Source organism: Scyliorhinus torazame, chromosome 9, assembly GCF_047496885.1.
Source record: "Scyliorhinus torazame isolate Kashiwa2021f chromosome 9, sScyTor2.1, whole genome shotgun sequence".
Taxonomy (NCBI): domain Eukaryota; kingdom Metazoa; phylum Chordata; class Chondrichthyes; order Carcharhiniformes; family Scyliorhinidae; genus Scyliorhinus; species Scyliorhinus torazame.
This window is the reverse complement of record NC_092715.1, coordinates 60,462,422-60,484,950: the sequence shown is the minus strand read 5'-3', so window position 1 is coordinate 60,484,950 and position 22,529 is coordinate 60,462,422. Positions and strand designations below refer to the sequence as shown.

At 43.3% G+C, this 22,529-nt stretch overlaps 1 protein-coding gene across 1 annotated transcript in view; it reads right to left on the bottom strand.

Annotated features, from left to right (window-relative positions):
- Positions 1–1,246: 1,246 nt before the first annotated feature.
- homer1b (homer scaffold protein 1b) overlaps positions 1,247–22,529 on the bottom strand; it is a 141,721-nt gene continuing 120,438 nt past the window's right edge. Inside the window, exon 9 of the mRNA XM_072515987.1 lies at positions 1,247–4,904. Coding sequence (XP_072372088.1) covers positions 4,716–4,904 — 189 coding nt within the window. The 3' untranslated portion in view covers positions 1,247–4,715. The remainder of the gene's footprint in view (positions 4,905–22,529) is intronic.

Sequence of the window (22,529 nt, the reverse complement as noted above, 5' to 3'; positions counted from 1 at the left end):
CAGTCCCTGACCCTTGGCAGTGCCATTCGGGCACCTTGGCAGTGTCAATGTGCCAGGGAGTCACCCTGCTCTGACAACCCAGGGGCCTTCAATGGCCTGGGAGGCCCCCCCGGGTGGCTTTCGGCCATGTCAATCAATAATGCTAGCTTACCCATTTGATGCACAGTTGTGTCTGATCAAGGCGCGAGTCGGGTACGCTCAGATTTACTTAGAAGAGCATTGTTGTTCGTGATTTGGAATGAGGAAAGGTAAACCAACAGATTTGAGAGAGAAATTTGGATTAGACTAGGAAGAGTGAGTTCAGGAAATGTGAATGCAAGAGAAATTGTTTTCTCAACGAAGCTTGTTTTCCTTTAAGTACTTTGTTTTATTTGAAGCATTAAGCAGAGTCAGTAATTTCTTTTTAAACTTATGAGCATATAATCCCACCGTCATTGATCTCACAAAACAGTAGAAGCTAGCTGGCTATCACCTTCCTCGACCCATAAAACCAGACAATTATGCGATAATTTATCTCAGTACTGTTTGTGGGATCTTACTGTGTGCAAACTATCCACTTTGTTTGCCTCCATTAGCAACCTCGCTACTGTTCTGTAATTCAAAACTGCCTATGTTAACTTGTCACAAGGTAATTAGACTCTTCCATCAGTGGCGACATTACAACATTTCCACTTGGAAGGGGTAATGAAAGCGTGACAGGTTTACACTGGCAGTTCCCATTACAAATGTGGAAAGAAGGATTTATAATGGAAGTGAACAGAAAGCACATGCAAATTTCTAATTAATATTACTATATAGTAATCTATTTTGCTGAGCTGGTGCAGTCAAAGTAATGACTGGAGATGGAACTCAAGAGCTTTGTACTCTGTACAGAGTTAACTACTCCCTAAATTAATATGATAAATGTTCAGGGAGGTGCGCTGCAAAAGGTTTGTCTTTTAAATTCAAGTACTCGCACTCAAGGCCATTTTAATATTATTAACGGCACTGTTTGCAGACAAATACAAAGGAATGTTTATCAATTGTACCAAATTTCACAGGAATTACAAAATGCAACCCATGGCCAGGATATCTAGTATGTTTTTTTAAAAGTGAAAAACCTCACCGGATTGCTTCACCTAGAGTACCTTCAAAGATGCTCAACAATACTGAGATAGTCATTGTGCTTTGCAAAGTTAGATTATTCATCCTTCATTTTAAACTGAAAATATGTTTTAATATAAATTAACCAACAGCAATAGAAGGCTGCAATGTTGCAGTTTTTAATACAGTACAAACAAGTTCTTTTGGCACAAGGGCTTACATGGATTCTAAAATCATAAAATCCACCTTAAGACACACCATAAGAATATTACAGTATTGCAATAAATCAGTGACTCCATATTTGGAAAGACATTCACATATAAAAAAGAATCACTGACAGTTTCTGTAAAAAGGACACTGGGTTCGTCAATGTTGGCACAGATGTTGGCCAGCCACATTGTTTGAGAAATAATAGTTACACCTAAATAGTGGCATAACAACAGAATAGCCTAGAGCGTTGACCCACTATACTGTACATGCTCTGAACAGGAGAGCTCTGTACCATACAATGTGTTAGATCTGTGTTCACTTGTAAACTAGAACATTCAAACACACCTGTAATGGAGAACCTGAAGCTGACGATGTGAGTCAATAATCAAATGCTTCTAATCCCGACCGGCATATTCTGGTTCAAAACCAACATTGTGCAGAACTGTCTAAGCATAATACCATTTAATTCCAAGCTTCAACATGTTACCAAGTGTAGCAACAGTTGCATGATTAATAGGGCACTCCAACCCAAGACACAATTCCAAATCAAAGATTATTCATGCGTCTTAAAACATTTCTAACTTCTCCACCCTTCAAAAAAATATATATTCCTACACTATCCCCAGGAGGTTGCCTTGGCTGGTAAAAATCGATTTTTGTGGATCTATAAAAGTGCAGGCGTGTCTGTAATATTAATGCCACTGTTTTGAGGAGTGTTCTCAAAACACTTGCAGAAAATAGGAGAAATGATGTGCAGTTTAATTTAGATCAGACAGGTCTGCAAAGATACACACAGCCTCTAATTAGCCCTCAATATCAGCCACCACTGAGCACATTTCCTTTCTTTAGAAATCAACCAATTAGAAACGAAACTAGACTTTGCAGAATTAAAAATATTAGAGGTAACCTCTCAAAATACGTCAGAATCTCCAGTGGTTACCTTCTGAAAGCCAATTGAAACAGTTCATTTCTGCTAATTAATGCAGCGTTGCTTGTATTCATTTATCAAGCAATATAATGTCCTAACAAAGTATAGAACATAAAGCTGCAGTTTCCCTTCCCTTTATCAAACCTCATTCAACTTGCTACACAAAACTATTTCGTGCAATCTAGCTGCACGATAAACAAATTATAGTTATAGTAACTATAAACACAGAGAAGCCTCTGTTTCACTAGCATGCAGTATTGGGTCAAGGCTCTATTATATTTCCTGATCCCAGTGTAACAATAAAGTTTAAAAACATGAAAAACAGATCTGACCTCCCCCCGCACCTCCAAGATTGAGTGAATGAGAGATGACACATATATCCAAAAAGTCATCAGGGGGCAGATAAATATTCTGTTATCCCATTTGAGGGAAAGCCTACATATGGTCAGTTGTAGATAAAGCAATAATAATTTTGCTAATCAGGGCACCAAGGTTCATCTTAGTACATAGACCAGAAGCCGGCGTTGTTCCAAACGTTGTTTTTTTCAAAACTTAGTGGGCGATCCAGAAGTGAGGACTTTCATGAATCTGTTGTAGGGGCTCTTTATATCCAAAAAATCATGATGCTTATATCCCCAAGTCCTTCACTCTTGTTGTTGGAGATTCAACTGTAGTGAAGCTATTTTTCCCCACTTGGAGTTACTGCTCATCTAGCAATAATCAAGCTTCAGTAAGCGCAAATGTTCGTTTCTGTTCTGATCAAAGCTATTGAACTAATGGCACTGAGAAAAAAAATGGATTCTCAGAAATTACGTCTTACATTGTTTTACTGCAGTGTTAGGAAGTCTGTACAATTGTCCTTCAAACCTATCTTAAATAAATGTTAATTAAGTCATATATATCTCATCAGCAGGCTCGATCAAGGTCTATTCTAGACTACGATTCTAGCAGCAAGTTCACATTTTGAAGGGTACGTTTTTGCTTCTGTCCACCAGCTTGGTTCTGTGGTTCCTCAACTCAATCATCATATAGTCATTGCCTTGGTTCCTTTTTCTGTTAGACAACGGAGGCATGTCTTAAGAAAACCATGCCAGTGCCGTCTTAACTCGTCTGTCAACTATTGCAACATTAGCCAATACTTCCAGTAGCTTGTAGGTTGTGATAGAAAGACAGGTATATATTCTCAGAGAGCTTGATAAACATTAAAATGTGTAACACTCCAAGACTACCATATTATTTTAGATTTATAACGCACATTGTAAGCCACTTTCACATTGTTTATAGCATGTACAGTAAATAGATTTCTTACTTATAACCTGCTCCCTCCACTCTTTTTATTTTTGAAGTCAACTATTTGTAGGAGCCTTCAGAGTGAAAAATTCACACACCTTTGCAGCACACATGCTGAAACAAGAGTTCCATTTTTAAAATGCAAGTTATTCTCCAAGATACAAGAAGCTTCATAAACCTTAACCAAAATGCACTGTTCAATTATGCCATGGAAAATAACCAAATAACTATTACCAAGGTCTGCTTACACACCTCCAAATTACTTAAATGCAAATGATACTCTGAATCAAACATTTCAATAAATTATACATATTTAAAACTTTAGTGGCATTCAATTATTGCTGTATAGTACACACCTTAAAAACTGATGTCTGCCCGATACTAATGTTTTGGATTTTCACAAATTTACTTTTAAATGTGTGCAGGGTGAGTGCAATGGCACTGCTTTGGAAAACCATAATATATAAGTTTTGTAAATAACAAGGTAGCAGTTATATTAAACTTACACTTTTATTAAATTTGAAGAGACATCATCCCTTTTATCAACCTGCACAGAGTATATCTCAGAATCAAACTGTACACCATACTCAAACATTTCTAAGCCTTCTGAAAGAACAATTTAGTGTTCTTAATAAATTGAAAAATCATTCTTATAAAGAATTTCTTTGGAGCCCATAAATAAATGCATCTGTCAGTGCATCATTTTTCACTGTTATAATAATTTGACAGCAAAAATGAATGAAACTTGGTTGAGATGCAAACAGTATGTGGATGTTACCATTAACAGCCTTTGCATAACTGTGTAAAGGGATACTGTCTCTTTGATTCAGCATAATCCATTTGTTCGCAATTAAAAGGCTTCATTTGTCATGTTATAAACCTTTCCAAGTTGCCCAGAGTACATTTTGATGCAGTCTTGTGAAATAATGGGAATTTTAAAAACTAAATGTACAAAATTCTCAGCTACAGCAAACAAAGAAGAAATAATATGGGAAATGCCTATTTACTGTTAGGCTTTCTGCTCTTGCACCTCCTTAAGTAATGGGTATGAAACACTAAATAAAGAGCACAAATCATATCTTTTGCCAATATAGAATGCTACAGGGAGCCAACAGTATCCCTCCCACTGTGAAGAAAGATAGATTTCAATCTGGCCTTTTTTGTACTGTATTTGGATGACAATGCTGATGCAGAGGTTCTCGTTTTAGCTACCTTCTATTAACTTTGCCAAGTTATCTCTTAATTCCGTTAGTTCAAAAATTTTCCCATCTAGAATTTCTAGAAGTGTTTTTAAGTTATTGCGGAAGACCCCTTGCTCGTTCTGACTCTTCTCCAGACGCTGCTCAAAGTCTGTCAACTGTTCCACCAGATCTCGATTACGGCTTTCTACTTCCTATTGGAAAAGAAGAGGAGTTTAATTGGAATATTTCATGGAAGAATTTATATGCTGAATGTTAATAACTAAAAACAGAAAACAAAAATCAAAAAACCTGAAGGCTGAGAATAGTGAGATGCTCCTCTTTGAACTATTCAATCCAAATAAAAGCTGCAAAATACACATTCTTTTGGTTTACTATTACAGTATAAAGAGAAATTGACGTAAATTTCTAAGTATCCATATTAGGTACGTGAGATGTAACGTCACATAAGAATTCATACATGAGTTACATATAATTAAATACAATGACCTTTTGACATATCCTGATTAGAATGTATCTCTATTGCCAACTTTCCCACTCAGAGGTCTCCACAACCAGCTTACACTAGTTGATTGACAATTTTTATGTGCTGGAAAAGGTTTCAAGGATCTCTTAACCTGTCAATGGACCTGGGGCGGGGGGATTCCTCACAACCCCAACAGGTGTACTTCCTGGATGTCAACCTAGAATTTAGAACAGTAAGAAGTCTTAAAACACCAGCTTGAAGTCCAACAGGTTTGTTTCGAATCACTAGCTTTCGGGGCACTGCTCCTTCCTCAGGTGAAGGAAGGAGCAGTGCTCCAAAAACTAGTGATTCAAAACAAACCTGTTGGACTTTAACCTGGTGTTGTAAGACGTCTTACTGTGCTCACCCCAGTCCAACGTCGGCATCTCCACATCCAGAATTTAGAGCCACAGCTCAACTCTCCACTTGCCAGAACTGTCTGGCGCTGGGGTAACTATGACCTGTAAAGAATGTTTCACCTCAGTGTTAAAATTAATAAGAGACAATAAATTTTGTAAAAATTGATAGTTGTCTTACTTGTAGAATTAGAATAGATCTTGGCATTGGCCCATGGAATACTATCAGCTTATTAGGCCCCATCTAACCTGCCAGTTCACAAAGAAAATACATATTGCAATACTAACCAACATTGCAACAAGTTACATTACCTTGTCTTTTACCACAGGAGATCAACTCATCTAGATTTATTCACATACTCTTCTTAACATCCCTCCTATTCTCTGCCATGCTTGTGAAACTAGAATTCACTGTGGCCATTTGCGTGTATTTTAACTGCTGTGCCAGACTTTCTTGCCCCCTCTTGGAGCATCTTGCGACAGAGCCTACTAAGGAATTCTGGATTTGGTGATGTGTAATGAGGGAACTTAAGGTGAAGGAACCCTGAGGGAGCAGTGACCACAATATGATAGAATGTACCCTGCAGTTTGAGAGGGAGAAGCTGCAATCAGATGTAATGGTATAGCAATTAAATAAGGGGAACTACAAAGATATGTGGGAGGAGCTGGCCAGAGTTGATTGGAAAAGGAGACTAGCAGGGAAGACAGTGGAAAGCAATGGCAGGTGTTTTTGGGGGTTATTCAGGAGGCACAGCAGAAATTCATTCCAAGGAGGAGGAAACATGCTAAGGGGAGGACAAGGCATCCATGGCTGACGAGGGAAGTCAGGGACAGCACAAAAGAAAAAGAAAAAGCATACAAAGTGGCAAGCGTTAGTGGGAAGCCAGAGGATTGGGAAGCCTTTAAAAGCAAGCAGAGCACAACTAAAAAAGCAATAAGGGGGGGAGAAGATGAAGTATGAGTGCAAGCTAGCTAGTAATATAAAGGAAGATAGGAAGAGATTTTTTCAATATATAAAAGGTGAGAGAGAGGCAAAAATAGACATTGGACCACTGGAAAATGTGGCTGGAGAAGTAATAATTGGAAACAAAGAAATGGCAGACGAACTGAAGTTACTTTGCAGCAGTCTTCACGGTGGAAGACACCAGTGGGATGTCAAAGCTCCAGGAGGCAGAGGTGAGTGCAGTGAAGGTTCTGGAGAAACTGAAATATCTGAAGGTGGATAAATAACCTTGACCGGATGGACTACACCCCAGGGTTCGAAAAGAGACAGCTCAGGAATTTGTATAGGAATTGGCGATGATCTTTCAGGAATCACTGGAGGCGGGAAGGGTCCCAGAGGATTGGAAACTGGCTAATGTAACACCACTGTTTAAGAAGGGAGGGAGGCAGAAGACGGGAGATTATAGGCCGGTTAGCCTGACTTCGGTCATTGGTAGGATTTTAAGAGTCCATTATTAAAGACGAGATCGCGGAGTACTTGGAAGTGCATGATAAAATAAGACTGAGTCAAGGGGAGGACATGTCTGGCAAATCTGTTAGAGTTCTTTGAGGAAATAACAAGGAAGTTAGACAAAAGAGAACCAGTGGACTTGATTTATTTAGATTTCCAGAAGGCCTTTGACAAGTGGCCGTATAGGAGACTGTTAAATAAGTTAAGAGCCCATGGTGTTAAGGGTAAGATCCTGGCATGGATAGAGGATTGGCTGACAGGCAGAAGGCAGAGAGTGGGGATAAAGAGGTATTTTTCAGGACGGCAGTGGTGACTAGTGGTGTACCTCAGGGGTCGGTGCTGGGACCACAACTTTTCACATACATTAATGATCTGGTGGAAGGAACTGAAGGCACTGTTGCTAAGTTTGCAGATGATACAAAGATCTGTTGAAGGACAGGTAATATTGAGGAAGCAGGCAGGCTGCAGAAGGATTTGGACATGTTAGGAGAGTGGGCAAAGAAGTGGCAGATGGAATACAATGTGGAAAAGTGTAAGGTTATGCACTTGTAAGGAGAAATGGAGGCATAGACTATTTTCTAAAAGGCAAGATGCTTAGGAAATCAGAAGCACAAAGGGACTTGGGAGTCCTTGTTCACGATTCTCTTAAGGTTAACGTGCAGATTCAGTCGGCAGTTAGGAAGGCAAATGCAATGTTAGCATTCATGTCGAGAGGGCTAGAATACAAGACCACGGATGTACTTCTGAGGCTATACAAGGCTCTGATCAGACCCTATTTGGAGTATTGTAAGCAGTTTTGGGCCCTGTATCTAAGGAAGGATGTGCTGGCCTTGGAAAGGGTCCAGAGAAGGTTCACAAGAATGATCCCTGGAATGAAGAGCATGTCGTATGAGGAACGGTTGAGGACTCTGGGTCTGTATTCGTTGGAGTTTAGAAAGATGAGGAGGGATGTTATTGAAACTTTCAGGAAACTGCGTGGCCTGGATAGAGTGAACGTGGAGAGAATGTTTCCACTTGTAGAAAAACTAGAAGCAGAGAACACAATTTCAGACTGAAGGGACGATCCTTTAAAACAGAGATGAGGAGGAATTTCTTCAGCCAGAGGGTGGTGAATCTGTGGAACTCTTTGCCGCAGAAGGTTGTCGAGGCCAAATCACTGAGTGCCTTTAAGACAGAGATAGATAGGTTTTTGATCAATAAAGGGATATGGGGAGAAGGCAGGAGAATGGGGATGAGAAAAATATCAGCCATGATTCAATGGCAGAGCAGACTCGATGGGCCGAGTGGCCTAATTCTGCTCCTATGTCGTATGGTGTTCTCCTCCTGCTCCCTGGGTACCTTTTCTTCTGAGCAGCCTATCTTGACTTGGCCCTTTTGTAACACCTTTAAAATCTTTGTCTACAACCCTCATCCAGTTGCTCCCAGTATATCCCTGCTCTTCTCCAATTCATTTGGTATTCTCTCTTCATATTTCATTGCCCTCCTGTCATCCCTATACTGAGACCATCCGTGAAGTTGCCTCTGCTGCTCTTCCTCTTGTTCACCAAGAAAGACATGAAAAGTTTGAAGACACCAATTCCACAAACATGTTGATGAGCCCCCGTTCTAATTCTCAGCAGCTCCCTCAACACCTCTACCGGCATTGTGTTCTCAGTGTACTCGTCCTACATCCAATCTTGGATGAGTGGCATTGTTTCTCATATCCATCACAAACTCTTGTACCCATGCTGCTTATTTCTTTTATCACCCTGCAAAACTAAACGGTTTGCAATCTCAGGGCCCAGTTGGATCGTAGGCCGACCTTCTGACTAGGTATCCTTTGCATTGTCCATCTACTTCCATCTCAATTGCATTGCCTGCATTCACACCTGTCTAAGCATATCTGCTGCCACAATGCTCCTCTAAATCTTTGACTGCTCCAGACTTGACTATTCCAATTGTCACCTGTTGGGCTTCTGCAATCTACCATGCTCTTCAACTCATCCAAGACACATGGTGCGAATTAAATGAAACATTTCCAAATGTCATTTTGGGCGGGTTTGGTGGATGTTTCTCACCGGCTTTTTAGGGAAGATCCTGTAGCTATCTGGGATGGCCACGTCCCGATTACAAAATGGACACTTGCAAAGACTGCAGGGAATATTGGACAATGCTAAGAAACAAGCAGGTGCAAGCTCTGTCTGTTGATTAGAACCTTAAACTCTCAGGCAGGATAGAAACTACCAAACGATTTACATATCCATCTCCGGGGACAAAAGGGAAACATTTAGATACACAATGTTAGGACAGACTCCCCGGCGCCAGAAGAAGCTAAAACAAAGCTGACTGATAGTCACCAGGACACGCCCAGCGATCAGGGAACCACCCATCTATTGGAGGGAAATTGATACCGATGATTGGGAAAGACCCAACTAGTTGAGGCCAAGTTCAAGGCCTGCCCAAAAGAGCGCGAAGCCCTTTTGGGTATAAAAGGTATCCCCCAAGGGAGAACGCCCTCCTTTGGCTTTGGCTCTCAGCGAAGAGAGAGTCCTGCCTAGCAGCTACAGCAGACCAAGTAAGTTCCAAGTCAACACACGCTACGAGATAGACGCTCCTAGTTGCTACCCTGTAAACAGCTCAACCCAGCAGCCTCAAAACCGAGCAACGGCCATTGTTCATCTGACTGAGTGGGCGCCTGAAGCTAAGTATAGCCTTAGTAATAGTAGTTTAGTTTTGTAGAGTTTATGCATGAGTAGATTTGACTGTGAGTAAATAAATGAGCATTGCTTTTGAACTTACTAACTGGTGTATCGAGTCATTGATCAGTATTCGGTTCTGAACCATGTGGCGGTGTCGAAAGATACCTGGCGACTCTTGCGCAAACATGGTTAAATAGAGCCAAATTAAGAAACAAACAAAAGTTAGCAACATTTACTGGCGACTCCGCCAGGACTCGATTTAGAAGTGGCCTAACCACTCCGAGAGAACCCAAAATTTGAATTGAGAATCCAATTTGGAACAGAAAGAGAAACCACAAGCGTCAAAACAGTACTGATCAAGCCTCTGAGATTCGGAAGTGTGTTAATGCATGCGTACTAACAGGGATACAAGGTAAACCGGAGAGATTTTGTTGCGAAAAACTGTTGGAAGTTTTGTAGGCCAGAAATTAGCGTAAGCCGTACCCGTGTTTACATCACCGCTTTATCACCCCCTGTTCCAAATTCGTTAGAGATCCTAGTAGAGAGAATGGCAATGAAGGCAATGGAACACCTTATGAACCCCCAGGAATTCAAGGTCGCAGCGACCAGCAATAGAGTAGGACAGTGTTCCGTTTGGGAAGAAGAGATCAGGAAATATCTCAAAGGGAAAGGAGGCCCCTTTGGAGTGAATTCTGTGATAATGAGGAAACAGGACACGGGAGTATAGGACATACTTGGTGAGAGAACCTGTCAGAGATCCATAAAAAGAGCTTGGGAAAAGCTCGCAAGCTGATGGCAATCGTGTCCTGTTTGGCACAATTGCGAGGCACAGAGGAGGTCGTTAGGACGCTCCGTAGAGAGCTAGAGGAGAGAGACAGAAGTAGTGAGAGTGAGGTAGAGAAAGAGAATCGAGATCTGAAAGAGCAGTTAGCAGCAAGGGACAGAGAGGTGGATGATGCCAAGTGGGCACATCAGTCTTGTCTCGCGCATTTGAACAGCTTTCAGACACAATACGATAAGGCCTACCAGGACACGCAACGTGCGGTCATGGTAAGACAAGAAACAGAACAGCAAGTTGAGAAATTGCAGAAACAGTGCAACGATTTAAAAGCAGCCCTACGAGCACTCCATACTTCCACGATGGAACAAAGGCAGAGCACCATAGAACATGCAAAGTGCCGGAAGCAAATTGCAGAATTGTAATCTCGGCTGTCCGTGCAAAATGGATTTCAGAGTACATTCGGACCCCAATTAGATCAAGAAAACTGCCCCGATTGGCAGGAATTGAACGAGACTGCCCATAGATCCGTAGATGGGACATGTACGCAGGAAAAACCCCAGAAAAGGAAAGCACCCCAACCCCCAACCGAACAGGCAGAACACACTCCCATGAATCCTGTGACCACACACCGCAGGGCCGCAGGAGAAGGAGAAGCAGATTTCCTTTACACAACCCCGTTAATGCGTGTGGAAAAATGACACCGTTCCTTCCCACATCCGACCCCACCAATTTTTCGTGAAAATCAGACAACAGGCAACCATGTACGGCCTGGACGAAAAGGAGCAAGTGAAGCTCACAGTTTTAAGCCTCAACCCTTCAGTCGTAGCTGCTCTTCCCGACCCACAGAATGTAGGAGGAGGCACACTTTAAGAGATGCCCACAGCGATCCTTGATGCGATCGGCTTCAATTGAGGAGACCCCGTAGAAGGCCTAAATAAGTGTAGGCAAAAGAAGACAGAGCACCCCACAGCGTTTGCTGGACGTTTGTGGATTCACTTTACCGCAGTTTTTGGAGAGTTAGCCCGCGCCCATTTGTCCCCATATAATATGGCCAAATGGACCCAATTCTAGTCTCCCATGTCACAGAAGCAGGATGAAAAGCTTGCACACATTATGACCCCTCAGATGAGGCCCACAATGAGAAATGTGTTTTGAAGAGATTGTCCCGCGCTTGGGAGCAATCAATTGCAGGCAAAACCGCATTTATAACACCCGATGAAGAGCAGGTAGAAATGAACCCAGTTAAAGCACACCAGAACCCCGCATGGGTAAATGCGGGCAGGAACAGCCAACCCCAGCCAAAACCTCAAGAATGTTATAACTGTGGACAGCTAGGACACTTTGCACGAGAGTGCAACGCGCCCCAGAAGCAGCAGAGAAACCAACAGACAGGCACCCTAAACAAGAATAGGGCAAAGCCGATCCATAGCGTTAGCGCCCGTTCAGAGAGTACAGACATGAACGGCACCGACTGACGGTGTTCGGGCTCCCCAACTTGGGTCTGTGACACCCTTTGGGACAAGTCCGGTAGACCGGTAGTAGCAGGCAAAGTTCGGGGACAACCCGTGGAATTTCTTTGGGACACAGGAGGGTCCCGCACCGCACTCAATTCCTCCACGATGTTCCAGGGAGACACGTGGCCCACAACAGACACCATTACACTCAGCAGTTTTACAGGCCATTTACAACAGGGACACATCACAGCCCCTACAGCAATACAGATAGGGAACATCGCAACCAAGCACCCCGTAGTTTTAGTTGATCTGCCCCAGACAGCAGAACAAATCCTTGGGATCGACTTCATGAGCTCCCATAACCTTTCTTTCGACCCAGTGAACAAGTGTGTATGGAAAATGGCAAAGGCAGCACAAGCCCCCGCCACGCTCACAGTAGGATAATACGTAAATAGGATTAGCTCGGTAGGAGACTTCTGGTTCGACCCTCGAGCCTTTAGCGCAGACAAACAAGTTAGTGCAGTCCGTCAGGAACATAAAGCAGCATTTGCACAGCACAAGCATGACTGTGGCAGTTTGACTGGCTTTGTGAACATTACAGGTCCCGACCCTAAATCCCAGAAGCAGTACGGATTTCCCCAGGAAGCAGAGGGAGAAATCTCCAAAGTGATAGAGAGTTTGTTGGATCAAGGCGTACTCAGATCAGTAGCCTCCACAAACGCGCCGATTTGGCCCGTCAGGAAAGCAGATGGACCATGGCAACTGACCATTGATTACCGGGAACTGAACAAAGTAACTCCAGCAGCAGCCCCCACTGTAGCCACGAGTCCCGAGACCATGCTCAAACAGGGACTCTAGTCAAAAAAAATTTCGGTTTTGGACATTAGTAATGGCTTTTGGTCCATTCCATTGGCTAAAGCGTGCCAGTACAAATTCGCCTTTACATTCCAAGGGCAACAATACACGTGGACGTGCCTTCCACAAGACTTCCACAACTCCCCCTCCATTTTCCACCATCAGCTGGCAAATGGATTAGCAAAGTTTTCCTGCCCCGATTGGTCCAGTATGTAGGCGACTTGTTACTGCAGACAGACACAAAGGGAGAGCACATTTTCCTTCTCGCTGAACTCCTAGCACTCCTAAAAGAAATTGGATGTAAAGTCAACCCCAAGAAGGCCCAGATTCTGAAAGAAAAAATGATTTACTTGGGAACAGTGATCACTCATAGTAAACTCGAGATCGAGCGCAAGAGAATTGAATCGATCATCACTGTGCCCCTTCCCCACAGTGTCTCAGCCTTCCGTTCATTTTTAGGACTAGTTGATTACTGCCGAAACCAAATTGACGGTTTCGCCACTAAAGCAGCGCCCCTTTCCGAACTTTTCAAGAAGCAGGCACCTTGGGAATGGCTTCCACAGCATACAGATGCCATGGACGCTTTAAAAAGAGCACTCAGCACAGCTCCCGCACTACAGGTCCCAGATCCACTTTCCCCGTACGCTATAGAGGTAGCAAGCACCGACTGAACCCTTTTGGCCGTGCTCCTCCAGGAACACCACGACCAGTTACGCCCCGTAGCATACGCCTCACACATGTTAGACCCCATAGAGCAAGGATTTTCGGCCTGTGAAAGGCACCTGCTCGCAGTTTTTTGGGCAGTGCAATACTTCGCATACATTACAGGACTCAACCCCATCACCATCCTCACAGAACACACACCGACACAGCTATTGTTAGACGGCCGATTTAAAGATGGCACAGTCAGCCAAATCCGTGTAGCTCGTTAGACCCTTCTTTTACAGGGACGGGACATCACGGTAAAGAGAACCAAAACCCACACCTTCCTTGCCGATAATTCATAGTATCCAGGCACCCCTCATGAATGTGAGATCATCACCACTAAACAGAACACAGGTCCATTTATTCCCAAAACACCCCCAAGGCAAACAGGTAGTATACCCCAGAGACCCCAGCCCACAGACACGTGCGCACCCCTGAAGATATATGTGGATGGCTCATCCACAGTGTTAAATGGAAAGAGAATTACCGGTTGCGGTATATATGTGGAGGACTCGCAGGGACGCGCCCTAGATGAAATATCCTTGAAGTTGCAGAGCTGGCAGCGATTGCGTATATTGTAGACTCATTCCTGACCCCAGCAGATATCTATTCAGACAGCTTGTATTTCTGTAATAGTTTGACAGAGTTCCTAACACTCTGGGAAACAAGAGGATTTGTTTCCGCGGACGGTAAACCCCTACCCTCAGCCCCATTACTCTGCCATATCTTAGAGACAGCGAAGGATAGGAAATGCGGCATAATTAAGGTTCGCAGTCATCATCGTTCTTCCCCCCCTGGAAACGTTAAAGCAGACGCCCTAGCGAAGGCAGGCTCCAGGCATGGTTATTTTTGGAACCCCCCCCGAAAGCGCCCCAGTACACGCAGTTCAGGTCTCACAGACCAACATTCAGGATTTAGCGAAGGCCCAGAAAGAGGACGGCTCACAGAATAACCACACACACCACATCCTGCTCGCAGCAGCAGACGATCACGCCCCGCCCACATATGACGTATTCCTACCCTCCCCCAAACACTCCAGCCCACCCTCAGACATGACTTCAACTCCGCCCCCAGAGGCACGACTCCACCTCTCCCTTCCCTCAACCAGCAGCAACAGTGACAGTGATAGCGATCAAGATAATGATAGCCACAGCACACCACGTTACGACTACACCCCTGTACCAGGCCCCACTCCCAGTGAATCTGAGCATGATTCTACCGACCCATTTGAAATCACTTATATCAAAGCCCCTGACCCAGACCCACCGCCCGACGATTACGGATTGAAGCATAGTAGCTCCAACCTCGACACATGATTCTGGCACCGAGACAATTCGTTCAGGCTCTTCCGGAATGATGAGATGGACCCCAATTCGCCCCAAGCAACTTTAGCACGGTTACTACAGACAAGAGTTTGGCAGCCGGGAGAAGATGATGACTTAGAGTCTGACTCCCACCGAACAAATCCCTTTGCGACCCTGTTCGCTATTGAGCAGTGAGGTGTCCAGATGACGGAGAAAAAAGGAACCGATGGAGAGATATGGTGTCCTTTCTGATGGAACCTGCACCAGGTTTGTTGAATGTTTGTTCGTTAGTGTTATCATTAAGTGTTGTGTGTAAACTCGGAAAGTTTTTCTCGGCCCCACGTCACCTCCCCATTTGACGGCCAATGGCTGTTAGAGGATCTAGTTTGTCGACAGAACCTTGTTAAAGGTACAAGTTTGTCCCAGATAATAGTTCAGAGGAACTAGTCTGTCGACAGAACCCGACTCATAGTTGCTCTCCTAATTCGAGAGGTAGCCCCCCACGACGACCACATTCTTACCCGTTCTTGCCGGTTGCTCGGGCAGTGGAGAAACGGCATTGGTCCCCGCCCTGCCTGAGGCCCCCCCCCCTCTGGTCAACTACGCTCGGGTAGAGCATATAAGGCATTGATCACCGTCCTACCCGGGGATTCCACCCATTTCTTACCCGCCGCGGCCCATACACACCCCATTTTGGCTCGTTACGTTCGAAATTCTTTTGTTTGGTTTTGGCAATCCTTAGGTTGCTTCTCTCTGCTATTTACATCCTCAAACACGGAGATGGTAAATCACACAGGCTGCGAGACGGCTCACAGTACGGCAGTATTTTCTGAGATGTCTTGTCCAAATATTCGTTTTTTTTTAAAAAATGAGGGAGTAACAGATGGTGACCAATTATAAAGGGAAATTGGCAGTAAAGGACAGACAGACAGACATACAAGATCTTAAGCAAGATAATAACAGAAATTATGCTTGTGTTCACAGAACTCTAGAAACCGAAGAACTACAGAGGAAGACAAAGAAGTCCGACAAAGATGAAGACAGCCTTCATGTTCACATGGATCTTAGCGGGATCCCTTCAGTTGCGTACGGACGCTACCCCCCTGACCCCTACCACACAAACCGTAAACGATTCTCAACCCTGTAATACATGGAACCCCGAGATAACTAGTCCAGCGACAGCTAGCAATACCCCGACCTGGTGTGATACGTTTATCACCTGGTACTCGCTCTCATATGTAGTCGAAGCACTCTTAGTGCCGGTGATACTTTGCAGTGTCGTGCAAACGTTTAGAGTCAGGAAATGGCGAAACAGAGCATATCGCTCTTGCTCCCCGGTATACAGATTTAGGTCCCCAAATTTTCAATTTCACCAGACCCCCGAACCCATTGGGACGGATTAAAGAGCATCCATCTTGTTTAATGTATTCTATGGAATAAAGAGATGTAAACCTCTGTCTCTGACTGCCAGGCCAGAGAAATTTGTGTGCTGCTATTTTGTACAGTTTAAGATGAATAGATTATTTTTGGATTGCTTGTATTTTTGGATTGTTTAAATGAGGATAGTTTATTGAGAATAGTTAGAGGTTCCAGTTTATTATTTTTCTGTAATGCATGTATTAATGTCATAGCGCCCCGTAGAATTTTTTGATAATGAATGTACTTAAAATGGTTTAGGTAAAATTGTGTTGCATAGGATAGGACAGTGTAGAGCCTAAGCATGGGTGCCCTGGGGATCAGAGGATGAAGACGCCATAGTAATGTGATCCTTCACGCTTCGTGCTGAGGATCACAAGGAGGGAGTGTAGCCACCTGGGATGGCCACATCCCGATTACAAAATGGACTCTTGCAAAGACTGCAGGGAAAATTGGACAATGCTAAGAAACAAGCAGGTGCAAGCTCTGTCTGTTGATTAGAAACGATCAGACAGGACAGAAACTACCAAACGATTTACATACTAATGAGCCATCTCCGGGGACAAAAGGGAAACATTTAGATACACAATGTTAGGACAGACTCCCCGATGCCAGAAGAAGCTAAGACAAAGCTGACTGACAGTCACCAGGACACGCCCAGCGATCAGGAAACCACCCCTCTATTGGAGGAAAATTGATACAGATGATTGGGAAAGATCCAATTAGCCGAGGCCAGGTTCAAGGCCTGCCCAAAAGAGCGCGAAGTTCTTTTGGGTATAAAAGGTATCCCCCAAGGGAGAACGTCCTCCTTTGGCTTTGGCTCTCAGCGAAGAGAAAGACCTGCCTAGCAGGTACAGCAGACCAAGTAAGTTCCAAGTCAACACACGCTACGAGATAGACGCTCCTAGTTGCTACCCTGTAAACAGCTCAACCCAGCAGCCTCAAAACCGAGCAACGGCCATTGTTCATCTGACTGAGTGGGCGCCTGAAGCTAAGTATAGGCCTTAGTAATAGTGGTACTTTAGTTTTGTAGAGTTTATGCATGAGTAGATTTGACTGTGTGTAAATAAACGAGCATTGCTTTTGAACTTACTAACTGGTGTATTGAGTCATTGATCAGTATTCGGTTCTGAACCTTGTGGCGGTGTCGAAAGATACCTGGTGCCTCTTGAGCAAATGTGATTAAATAGAGCCAAATTAAGAACCAACCAAAAGTTAGCAACAATCCACACCGATATTTCATAGATTATCATAGAATTTACAGTGCCGAAGGAGGCCATTCGGCCCATCGAGTCTGCACCGGCTCTTGGAAAGAGCACCCTACCCAAGGTCAACACCTCCACCCTATCTCCATAACCCAGTAACCCCACCCAACACTAAGGGCAATTTTGGACACTCCGGGCAATTTATCATGGCCAATCCACCTAACCTGCACATCTTTGGACTGTGGGAGGAAACCGGAGCACCCGGGGGAAACCCACGCACACACGGGGAGGATGTGCAGACTCCGCACAGACAGTGACCTAAGCCGGAATCGAACCTGGGACCCTGGAGCTGTGAAGCAATTGTGCTATCCACAATGCTACCGTGCTGCCCTTAGTCATTTTTTGGGGCCTCGGACAGTTTCTCCATGGTCTAACACACACTTCAGTAGTGGGGAGTGTCATAATATCCACTCATGTATAAAATGGGGAGTGTCATAATATCCACTCATGTATAAAATGAGATACAGGCAGGCAGTGATTGACACACAGGATTACCAATGAACACACACGACACAGAACAACCAATCGCCAGACAGGACACTACCACTATAAAACACACAAGGCATTAAGACTCTCCCTCTTCTCACAGGATACAGCTACACAGATAGTTAGAGTGCACAAGGCCGTGAGCACTGTCTCCATATGACAGAGAGCTAATCTGGTCAAGCCAATCAGAGGTTATCAGTTTAGATTAATAGAGTGTCAACCCACAGCAGATTATGTACAGCACCAGCAGGTTCAATAAAACAGTCGGTGGCGGACCTGCATTTTTGGGGCCTGAAGCTTGAATTGTTATGGGGGCCCCTTCGCAACCAGCAACGAGGTCTGGGTAACCATTGTTATCTTCTTCAATGGGGTTGTTCCACGACAGATAACCACAATTTTTTTAAAAATTTAACCACTACATCTCAGATTTTGATTAAAATTGCTGTACTGGATTATCTCACATGTCAAAGTCACTGGTGTGAATAAGAATTTCCTATGCCTTATAGTTTTCGAGTTATGGGGGGGGGGGGGTGAAAATTAGGGAAATGTTATATACATGCATGATGCATCATAGAATGATGAAATAAAACATAGAAAAGACCATAAGTCAATATAATCTTTTATTTTAGACACCTATGAGAATACATACTATATGAAGCACATTTTACAAAATACTCTTTTTTTCTGTTTTTTCTAGCAACATATTCATGCACAGTTTTGTCATATGAGAGCTTCCTTGCAATGTCATTTTCTAGAGACAATATGCATAAAGAATTTACGCGCTCTTCAGTCATGGTGGACCAAAATTTGTTCTTTATAAAGGATAGCTTTGAAAAATCCCTTTCTGCTTCACAGCTCGTGATAGGCATTGTGAAGTACAGCTTAAGCGCAGTAGTAATATTGGGGAACACTTCAATTAGGTGTTGCTCACAAATAAGCTGAAGAACTTCTGTGCATTGCATTTTAGATGGCGTGTTTTCTTCTGTGTTCTGGGATTTCCTAAGGTGCAAATATTCTTTGAACTGCCAACACTTGTTTAATAATTTGTGGTCAATATCATCTTTGTAATACGATATTATAAGTTTAATACTGTCCTCATCAATTTCAGAATTGTTCGCCAATTCGGAGAGGAACTTGAACCTTTTTGCAATCTGCTCATATGGGTCAATCCTCTTGCGTAACTGGATTATCAAGCAGTCAGAGTTGATAAAGAACTTCTATCCTAAATTTGTCAGCTCCTCTCAAAAGAAGCAATACCACTTGTTCCATCTGAAAATTTCCTTGTAACAATGCATTTGGAAGCATCAGAATAACTTGAGGTGATATCTTCACACAAACCTTTTGCTTCTGATTCATAGTGTGCAATCCTATCAGCTGAATTTTCTCTCGAGTTCTTTAACAAACGAAAGTAAAGATGATAGCAGAAGATAACCTTCAAATACATCAAAGCCAGGGGTTTGCAGTTTCTTACTTGTTTTGTTGAAACGCTCCAGCACTTCTTCCCAAACGACTGTTAAAATAGTATATTCCAGCTTTACCAACTTGTGGTATACATTCTTTGCATCTCGTTTATATTCAGGCTTCTCTTTTGAGTCTTCAAAAATATGTTTGCGAGTTTGTAAAATACCCATATATCCATTTTTAATTGCCCGGACTGCTTCATAGTGTGCAGACCATCTAGTTACACTTAAGCTCTTTAGAGAAAAACGTAGATTGCCCGGTGTGTTTAAAATCCCCCATCTTCGTGGAGATCCAGAAAAGAAAACATACAGCTCCTGCAAAATGCCAAAATAGTCAACAACTTCAGGTACAGTAGACACTGCCTTTTCTCCAACAAGGTTAAGTGAATGGGCTGCATATGGTACATAGTCTGCGTACCTGTTAATGTTTTTAAAGAGTGCTTGCAGCCCTTTCTCCGAGCCCTTCATGTTAGATGCATTATCGTAGGACTGACCACAGATATTTTCAAGTGAAAGCTTATGTTCACCCAGGACTTGTATTTTGTTGAACAAGGTCGTGGATGAATGGTTTTCTATCGGTAAAAATGTTTTAAAAATCTCACAGGAGTATCGAACCACAATTACCAGCTGGTCAACATGTGTCAGGTCAAGCGTAGAGTCAACAATAATAGAGTAGTATTTGGTGTCTAGGTTGTTGATTTGATGCACAATTTCATTTTGCACATGTTTTCCCATGATTTCTATCAATTCTTCATACACGGGTTTGGATAGGTAAGTAGCATTTACTTTTTCATTTTTACATTTCTCGAGATGTTCATGTAAAAATGGGTCGAACTCTGCAATAAGTTCAATGGCCCCCATGAAGTTTCCATTATTTGGTGAGCCCCACTTCTCCTCATGACCTCTAAATGCCAAACCTTTTTCACTTAAAAACTTGATAACAGCTACAACTTTTTTCAATACTTCAAAATAGTACTGTATGGTTTTTCTCATCTGTTCTTCAAGTTGCTGATCCACAGTATTTTTATTTGACTTTTAGGTCTACGTTCGGAGAAAGTTTAAAAAAAAAAACCCTTCTCAGAAAGTAAAGCGCCATTTTTAAAGACTTATAATAAATAAGCTAAATAGGCTATGTTCAAGCTAGCCTATGCTAGGCTATGATGTGGAGATGCCGGCGTTGGACTGGGGTGAGCACTGTACGAAGTCTTACAACACCAGGTTAAAGTCCAACAGGTTTGTTTCGATGTTCGATGAAAGCTAGTGACATCGAAACAAACCTGTTGGACTTTAACCTGGTGTTGCAAGACTTCGTACTATGCTAGGCTAGACTAAGTTAGGCAAGACTAGGCCACCAAAACTCATAGGCTAAGGCTAAGGTAATGTAACACAATTTTACCATTATTTGAACACTTTTCAGAATAAACACCTGTAATTTAACACAAATTCACCCTTTTATTGCTTTTTCATAAATACTTGTAATATAGTATTAGCCTAGGCTATGCTGTCGTAGCCTACCTTCCGTTCACCTCTTCATAAATACAATAGGCTTAGGCTTATCTAACACTATTTCACCTTTATTACTTACCTTATTTTTCTAAATGTAACATTTATTTTTGAGTAGTGGTAATTAAAATATTGTATCCTTATGAACACTTTATTGAAAAAAATTCTTGTCTAGATCGCTATTACGAGTGCTATCACGTTGAAAATTCACGTTAGCATTGTGATTGCCTTTTCAACGGCTCCCTTTTTTGTTACGACACGTCAGCTACTGTTTGTATTTCTGTCATAAATGTTAATAGTGTTTTAAATTATTTTACATTAAATATATTTAGAATGAAACATCCTTAATTTGAACGTTTTTACGTTTACGGCTAGCCTACATGATACTTTAGTAACCTTTTAATTTTAATTTTTATTATTATTTTGTATTGAATTACACTATATTATTAATATTATTATTTTTTAAAAACTCCTCAGACAGTAGACCCAAAATTTTTAAACAATGTGGACTAAAGTCGCTTCTGGGGCCCCTCCGGGATTAGGGGCCCTGAAGCTTAAGCTTCATTAGTTTCATAGTAGATCTGCCCCTGAAAACATCGTTGGACCATCTCCTGTGTCGGAAGCCTGTTTCTAGTCTCACTGCATCCAGTTGCAGTCAATGTTAAACCAACTCAGATAACACATCAGGGAGCTGAACTCGCTGGCAAGACCGGCCCCTCAAATCGGTCCGCTGTTTTGAAAGGGTGCCCGATCTCCACGTGAGCTTGAGGGCCCCCCACAACCATGGGCAATGTCACCCCCACCCCCCCCGCCCACCCAAGTGAGCCCACACCCCCAACCTGTAGGAGACCCCTGGAAGGGCGGCAAGAGAGCACAGTGGTTCGCTCTGTTGCTTCACAGCGCCAGGGTCCCAGGTTCGATTCTCAGTTTGGGTCACTGTCTGTGCAGAGTCTGCCGGAATTGGCGACTAGGGGCTTTTCATAGTAACCTCATTGCAGTGTTAATGTAAGCCTACTTGTGACAAGATTACTATTATTACACTCACCCTTCAACCCCCACCTTTCATACCCCCTCCTTTTCATGGGCATACCTCAGCTCCTGCACTGCCACCCTCAGCCTGGCAGTGCCACCCAGGCAGCTTGGTAGTACCCGTCAGACTGGCAGTTTCACAAGCACATGGCAGTTCTAGAGTGGCAGTGCTGCCTGGGCATGTTGGCAGTGTCAAGGTGCCACCCTAGCCATGTCAAGGAGCCGGAGAGAGAACCAGGGTGCCATCCTGCCCTGTCCCTGACACCCACGGGTATCCAATGACCTGAGACCCCCCCCAGGTGCCATTGGACCAGTGCTTAACGGGCAAGACACTTGGATAAACTAGCGCAGACATATTTAAATGAGCCATATGTTAATCCGGATCTCGCACAGAAATCGCAATGTCTCGCGAGATCCCGTTAGATGTTAGTGAGCGTTTTGAGGGTCGCAAATCTCATGAGAGTTAATGGCCTGGACACATCACGGAGTTAGGCGCGATAAGGTTGTTCGAACACGCCCTTCCATATCTGACTCTGCATCAAATCTTGCTCACCATCACTCTGCTGCTT